Below are 8,531 nucleotides of genomic sequence, written 5' to 3' on the forward strand. Positions count from 1 at the left end.
TAACGAAGCTACTTAATTCTTTGCAACAGAGTACATATCATAGCCGAGCGGGATTATCTGTCAATCTCATGACCGGCAGAACTGGAGTTCGAGTCCTGGAGTCGACACCACAGTATTTCCTCCATTCCCTTCAACGCATGAAGAATTTCCAGTGAGCGGCACTCTCTAGTGCCTATTACTTTACGGAATGCCGAGCTCCTATGCCTATTTAAATAATTAATTATTTTTTACTTTTATGAAAAATGCTAGTTGTAAATGGTTAAAAAACTGTATAGTTTTGTATTCATGGTTTTATAACTGTACTTTTTGTAAATGTTTTCAAAAACCATAAAGGAAAAAAAATGGTCTTTACCGTAATTTTTACGGTTAATAGGATGGACAGACAGCTGCCAGTTATTTTACCATAATGCCGGCCAGGTGGCCGAGCGGTTAGCGTGCCTGACTGCGAAGCCATTGGCTGCGTGTTCGAATTTCGCTCTGGGCATGGATGTTTCTCTCTCTCTTTGTGTTGTCCTCTGTAGTGTGTGTGTGATGTGTGAATGTGGCCCACCCTATGAACGGGTTTGTAGCAGTGTGGCGCGGGCAATGTTGCTCGCCTCCGTGACTTTGGTTCACAGGTGCCCACTGGGTAACGCGAACGAAATGAGCAACAATTCTGGCATCTTCGTAGGCAAAGATTCAAATTCTGTGCCTGCTATTGGAAAAAAATTTTTTTACCATAATTTTAAAATGAAAATTTTCACAGTGTATGTAAAACTATGTTTAAAGTTTTTTAATCACTTTTTTAAAATGGTTTCTATCTTTATTTTTCTTTTCAATAAGAAAACAATTTAAAAAAAAAGTATTTCATTTTACTTTAGACGTATTTTTATATTTACTCTAAATATTCTTACTATATGTTTAAGAATACATTAATGAGAATATATACTCATTAATGATATATATTCATATCAGATTATATGCTCATTAGTTATATACTGTATATATTCTTATTAATTTATTCTTATACTTACTCAAAAAAGAGGTTTGTTGGGAATTAACAAATATTATTTGCGGAAAAAGCTTAATATCGTCATCTCCACACTAGCGTGGTGGATTTATTTGTTCATTTAAGCTGATTATCGGATAACTGAAAAAAGAAAAGCAAAAGCTAATATTTAGAATAACATAATATCTAGTAATGTTAAAAACTACGAATTGTGATTAAGTAGCAAATTAAAAAATAGTTGAGCAAATTAAGAATTTACTTTCATACTGTAATTTTTTTTAAAATTTGCTACTTAATGATCCAGTGTGTTGTCATGTATTTGCACATGAAACTTATGGAAATGTAACACCGTAATTGTTCGAAATTTATTCAGCGAAACTTCGATTGATTGATTACAAAAATATTCCAGCCATCTGTATTAGCCTTTTCTCCATAATAATTCTCTCTCCAACATAAAAGATGAACGCGTGTAAAATGAAATGTAGTGAATAAAATATTGGGACTGGTTTTCAACCAACTCAAAGAATAAGAATGATGCACGAAATCTACAAATAAATATGGAAACGTGTAAGAGATAAATGTGTATAATCAAATGCGGTACATACATACACTGCACCATGAAATGTTGTTCGAGTTTAAGTCGCTGTATAAGAAATTTAAATGTCAAACCTGAAAATTTAGAAGCTTATCAATATTTTCTTATTTAAAACTTGTTCAAAAGAGGAGAAATTTAAATCCTCAATACGTTTTAACTGCTTTTAATCATAACTTATGTTTTGTTTGTTTTCCACGAATACCCAAATACATGAAAGATAAATGTGCATAATGAAATACCGTTCATACATATTTCAAAGGTATTGCACCATAAAATTTTGTCCCTGTTATTTAACTAGGATAAGTTGTTTACTGGTGCAGAGTGGGATGTTTTGACTGCCAAAGGCTATCAAAGATGGTTTTCAGATTTTAATTAGAAGTTGTAGTGTTTATTTTCGTCGGAACAGAGCTCGCGTGGCTCTTTGATTTATGCTTATAGTTTAGTTTTAGAGTAAGGATAAGTCAATAGATAAGTTTATTTCACGAATTTTAAATAATATTATCGTGAATAAATATTCCAAGTGTATTGATATTCGAATTATACAGTTTCTGAACGAAGTAATTTTGAGACTCTATCATTTTATCTTGGTGAAACTTATCATTCATTAGGTAGCAAACTGTTATCTATTTCTTTCTCATTTGCATCTTGCTTAATTCTCAAGTCTTTTTTGAATTGTTCATATAGAAAAGGGTAAAATGTGTTTTATGTATGAAATTAAATCTTAAGACTTTCGTCAGGAGTTTGCTGTTATTATTTTGAGTTGAATCGATTGAAATACCTTATTTTAACATTTAATTTTTTTTAAAGTTTCACACACTCGAATGAAAATGAAATATAAATTTTTAGAATAGATAATAATATTTTAAAGTATCATTTTCGTTTTGTGTATACATTAAAAATTATTAATTAACACTATGCTTACACTAAAGATTCTGAATCAACATTATGTTTACACTAGAAATTATTGAATAATGTATAAGTTGATTTGCTACTCTTTTCTTCAATATCATTTCTCTTTCTTGGGATAATCATCCCATGAAAATAATTTAAATTTTAGAGATAATCTTTCAGAAAAGCATCAAAAAGTGCCAGGCTTTTAAAGAAGAAAACCATTTTTTAAATCAATTTAATAAATCAACGTTTAAATTGTGTATACACATATTAGAGTTATATATAGCTAAAACATACAGCTGTGTACCTCTGATTCTTATGCAAATGGTAAACTGACTTTAAAATTGAAAGGTTCAATATGTAGTTAGCTTTAACAGCTTTTAAAATTATTATTTAAGCAGTTTAGTTAGTTAATTAGTTAGTTAGAAATATGTAGATAAATAGATGGCTGTATATATATATANTTTATATATAGATAAATGGTGGATATATATATATATATATATATATATATATTCCTCTTTTATATATGTGTGTGTGTGTGCGTGAGTCTGTTATTATGAATGACCGAAGTTGGTTGTTGTTGACTTCCACCGGTGAATGTTGACAATCACATAGTCGTTTCGGTATATGTCCGAAATATATACTAGGTCTAGTTAAGTGCCACTGTTCAGACCTTTACATCAATACTTTTTGAAGGTTCAGTGCCACTGCTCGGTATACATTTGCCCGGTATTCTCTACATCAATGTTTTTTAAAGGTCAAGTGCTAATGCCCAATATGCATTTAACCGGCACTCCGAACACTGATGTTTCTCCTAATCTACCTTCAGCAGATATTAAAATGTCGAATAAATGTAATAATATCACCGAATAAATTAATATCAAATCAGATATAACAAATATTTCGGACATTCACCAATGTGACTATGTGATTGTTGACATTCACCAGTGAAAGTCAACATTCTCCTGATTTCGATCATTTTCGGTAACATACACTGGTGTGCAAAACTTAAGCAACAAGTGCGTTTTTTGTCATAACTCTACAAGAAATCTTCCGATTGACATGAAATTTGAATATGATGTATATTATTTTGTACTTAAACGATGGTAGAAGAATAATGGCGCAGAAATGAATATAAAGCTTAAAGTAGGTCATGGAACAAAAAAAGGCTTTATTTGACATATAGTGGCGTTACACATGATTGCCTGAAGAAGCGTAAGTACAACTGGCAGATGTTCCCTAGTATGGGATATGCCCTCCCCTTAATGTAATTGTTGCTTAGCTTCGTCTGTCCATGCTAAGTACCAGATTATCCAGGAGTTTTGGGGTAAACGTCTCCATTCCTCCTTTAACGCATCTTTCAGCTGATGTGTGTTACCAGGAGGATACTGTCGTATCGCAAGACGTCCCCCTAATGCATCCCACACATGCTCTGTGGGATTTAGATCTGGAGAGTAAGCTGGTCAATCCATTCGTGTGATATCTTCACTTTCCAGTAGCTCTTGAAAATTAGCAGTACGGTGTGGCCGGGCATTGTCATCCATAAAAATGAAGTCTGGTCCAATGGCCCCTCGGAACAGACGCACATGGGGTAGGATTACCTCATTGCAGTAGCGGTCTCCAGTTGCAGAACCACGGTCGAAGATCTGAAGCTCAGTCAGCCTGTTCAACATAATGCCACTCCAGACGACAACTCCAGGATCACCGTAACAATCTCTTTCCGCGATGTTTTTGGGATGAAATCGAGCTCCTACCTCTCTCCAAATCAACTGACGTTGAGAATCGCTTGTAGCACTAAAACGACTCTCATCTGTGAAGAGGACGCGACTCCATTGATGAGGTGTCTAGGTTTCGTGTTCTCTGCATCACTCTAAACGGTGCCGCCGATGGTTAACTTTTAAAGGTATGCAGCGTTCAGGACGTCTAGCAAATAAGCCACCTTTGTGGAGGCGTCTGGCCACTGTAAATCTTGATACTTGTCGTCCTGTGGCTGTGCACAATTGCTGAGATATGGCGCTCGCTGACTAGGTTTTTTTCCGCCTGGAGGACAATGTAGCGGTCATCTCTTGGTGTTGTTTTCTTTGGACGGCCACCACCAACCTTCCGAACAGCTGTACCAGTAGTTTTAAAGGCATTCCAAGCACGAGAAACAACACTTTTGTTGATCCCGAACTCTTCGGTGACATTGGTCACACTACGCCCCTCCTCAAGCTTCCCAATCATTCTTCCTCAAGTAAAGTCGTCTAAATGATTTCTTGAAGACATGTTTCACAAAACAAATCACTTGCACTTGCAGCGAATGTCTTTAACTACGGTGCTTTTCATCCTTTTATCACAGCTTTGACCTGCGCGCCGATCCACAAGGTTTACGTACACTTACATCACCTACGACGTTTTATTTCAAAATTTGTATACAAATAATCTTTCTACTGAATTACGTGTATATTATACTGCAATTTCACGGCTATCTTATACTTTGTTGGGGAGTTGTGGCCGAAAAACCACTTGTTGCTTAAGTTTTGCACACCAGTGTATATATCTTACTATGAATTAAAATCTAATGATGGTGTCACAGTTTTCCATTGTTCTCTGTGCATTTTTATTGGCCAGAAAATCGCGTGGTAGGATCCAGTTTTTCCTCATTCATTTCCATATTGTTTTAATTGTCATCAGCATAAAATTAATAAAAGTCATAAAAATAATGTTTTGCTTTTCTATAAATACTTTTTATCCCTAATTTAATGTTATTTTCCTGCACTGCTATTATTACGCGTTTAATTAAAGAGTTTAAAACTAAGAGAATTGTTTTTTTTTAAAATTAATATTATAACGTAATTCTGGGCTGCATTTTAAGATAAAGTTATTTAGGAAGGTGGTCTATTATTAAAATTTTTACAATTATTATTTTTGCACAAATAAAATTAATATATTGATATAAATTACAGTTAAGAAGATTTGTTAAATGATTAAGAACTTAACGACCAGTTTCATGCACAATGAGATGCAAGCAAAAATGGTATTTAATATATCCACCAGTTTGGTAAGCGGAAATATTAAATTACGGTTCTGAACTCATCAAATTTGTTCGAACAATATAATGTTATAACAATATAATGTTATTTCAAGAATGATTATTTAGAAAAATTACTTCTGTTCACCAATAGATTTAAATGTTTACAATACTAATAGATAATACTATTTGGACATGGGAAGTGGAGGCACAAGAGCAAACAAATAGAATTCCTTTTAGAACATACACCGAAGAGCCATTACATTATGACCACCCTGCTAATAACATGTAGGACCACCTTTAGCCCTCAAAACTGCTAGCACCCGTCGTGGCATTGATTCCACAAGGTGCTGATAGGTAGTCTGAAGGATCTGGTACCAAGCGCTCACCAACTGGTCCTGCAATTCCCTTACATTGCGAGGGGGTATCGTGGCAGCACGAATTTGATTTTCCGAGTAGGATCACAAATGCTCTATTGGATTAAGATCAGGTGAATTTGGGGCCAAGACCTGACTTGAAAGTCACTGGAATGTTCCTCGACGATTCGACCCTTATGAAATGGTGCATTATCCTGTTGGTAAACACCATTCCCGCAGGAAAAACTGTTGCCATGAATGGGTGAACCTGGTCTGCAACTATGTTCAAGTAGCTTACAGACGTCAGGGATTGTGGGTCCTAATGTGCCCCATGAAAGCATTGTTCCTGGGCGAGAAACCAAAAAAATCTGGGCGAATCCATTGTTACAGATGGAGGGTGGTCATAATCTAATGGCTCTTCGTTGTATATGTTTAGTGAATAAATTTAACATTAGTAGAAAAACTGTTTTTCTGCCAAGAGACGACAATTATTGCTAAGAAATCATTGGGTTGGTGAGCGGTAGCGAGCAGGAGATAGATCCAATCTTTTTTGTATGTATTTTTAGTTTTCTTTTATCCAAAATTGAAAACATAGTTTTTGCAACAATTAGTTTTTTACTAGCTATTAATTACAATAAATAAAGATAAAATGTAAGCAGAGCACGTTTAGGTTGGAATTCTATAAGTTCAAATTACCTTATAGAAAATTGTTGAAATGTACCCCAATGTATACATTCTTTTAGTCTATTTCATTATCCAATTAACCATTAGAAAAACTTTTTCTCTTGTTAATGGTTGTCCATAGTCAGTAAATGTTTTTCTTTTCTTTTCTCCTATTTTCTCATTAGTTTTTCAGCTATTATAAGACGAGTGGCCATTGAAGTAAAAGGTGATGCTTCCTTATTAAAAGTCTATAAGAACTTAATTTTTAGATTACATCTACTGGATTTAAGGCTTAGAAAAAAGAATAATACTAAGCTGCTTTACTTTTTCTCATCGCTACGTGAAGTTTATACCATACGCAACGCAGTTTCCTTTTACTTAAATATGTATAATGAAAGAATTATTTTTTCTAATGACATTCTTTTGAAGATCTTTCGAATATGACAATGAGCTTTTGAAGTTTGAGCACAGAGTATTTTTCACATCAGTGATCGAGATAATTAATAAGAGTTTCTTGGGTGATGCCTGAAAATTCATTAACTTCAAGAAGTTGATTATACTTCAGTTTAAGTATGACATAAAATTATCTTTTTTTCCCATAATCTCATTAAATTAATGAAAGGAGAAACAAAACAATTATTTAATTCAGGGGATCTGAATAAAATGCATTTATTTTTTAAAAATTTTAATTCTTCTTTTGAAAATAGTTTTTATGTGTTGTATAATGTAAGATAAAGAATATATGGGAAGTGAGATTCATGAACTGTGCTATCTTTTGTTCAAGGCAATAGTTTTTTATGCTACCAGATAATAAAGATAATAAAGTTATTGACAAGTAATAAATATATAGTAAGTCTACGATAAAAAAATTTGTTATAGGTATTTCCATTTATGTATTTATTTTTTATATATACCATACAAAAATATCAAATTTAAAAGATTTTTCTGTTAGAAAAAAACTTTGATAAAAAAATGACTATTTATAAGAATACATAAAAAGAGATAAGAGATTATATTTAGGATTATACATAAAGATTGATTATACATAAGAGAAAAGAAATATGAATAGCTAGGAGTCCTAGATCGCTAGCCTATCCAGTCCAATTTATAGCCCAGTTTGTTTCATCTTTTCGTTGCTAATGCAAGAAAACTCATTAGTTTTTGTGACATCATCATGAACCGAAGGAAATTACTTCAAATATCTATTTTCTTTACATTTCACTTCTTTCATTCCCTTTTCCTTTCATTTTCAACTTTTCATTTTATAAACAAGAGGAAATCTCTTTTTTTACATTTTTAAAATTCCCAATTTATAGGCAAGCATCTTCAAAACTTTAATTTTGTAAGTATTTGTATATTCTAATTTGTTATTTTATTAACAAGCACATTTAAATTTTAAAAATTTTCAAATATCACGTAATAATAAAATGTTAAGTTTTTTATTGTAAGTTTCATTCTTTTAAGTTTTCACAGCATATGCTTTCAATAACACATTTAATTTATTCAAGCATATTCGTATTAAAATGAAAAATAATTAAATGAGTACAGTTGAAAATATATTAATAATGTGGAAAAATATTGAAATTAATTACAACGTCAGGGAAGGTTTCAATATTTCTCCACATCAAATTTTCCAATTTCATATTCCAATTTCATTTTTTTAACCTTCAGTAATTTTATCATTAAAAATTAATTTTCTTCTCTTAGAATTTTATAACGGGGTTATTCATTCATTCAATGGAAAGGAAACCGTATTTGGATTCGTTTTATTTTTCAGCCACAAATGTAATTCAAAGATTTTATTGGTCTTTCGTGTTTCATTTATATTCATTATTTTACCTTTTTCGACTTTTCGAATGATTCAATGAGGATTATGAGTTTACAATGTATTCATATCAGAATATCTTTTTTAAAATTTGTTATGTATCTTTTCATAAACTTTTTTTTAAAAACTTATTTATTCTTATTCGATTGTACCGTGGGCGGTGTTTATTTGTTTTTCGTGTTTAAATAATATATGCTTCT

At 32.3% G+C, this 8,531-nt stretch overlaps 1 protein-coding gene across 1 annotated transcript; it reads right to left on the minus strand.

Moving 5' to 3' along the window:
* Window positions 1-3,940: 3,940 nt before the first annotated feature.
* On the minus strand, window positions 3,941-4,700 carry LOC139424849 (uncharacterized). Its single transcript, XM_071176881.1, has 2 exons — window positions 4,454-4,700; window positions 3,941-4,287 (listed from the first exon to the last, which is right to left on the minus strand). The coding sequence occupies exons 1-2, from the start codon at window positions 4,698-4,700 to the stop codon at window positions 3,941-3,943; spliced, it is 594 nt and encodes a 197-aa protein (XP_071032982.1).
* Window positions 4,701-8,531: the final 3,831 nt, after the last annotated feature.

The sequence above is a fragment of the Parasteatoda tepidariorum genome, chromosome 2, assembly GCF_043381705.1.
Source record: "Parasteatoda tepidariorum isolate YZ-2023 chromosome 2, CAS_Ptep_4.0, whole genome shotgun sequence".
In the NCBI taxonomy this organism is placed as follows: domain Eukaryota; kingdom Metazoa; phylum Arthropoda; class Arachnida; order Araneae; family Theridiidae; genus Parasteatoda; species Parasteatoda tepidariorum.

Excerpts from the sequence above, each read along its gene's own strand:
- LOC139424849 (XM_071176881.1), bottom strand. The coding sequence starts at position 4,700 with ATGATTGGGAAGCTTGAGGAGGGGCGTAGTGTGACCAATGTCACCGAA. Across the intron at positions 4,288-4,453 it reads GCACAGCCACAGGACGACAA|ATGAGAGTCGTTTTAGTGCT; the intron begins GTATCAAGATTT and ends TCCTCTTCACAG.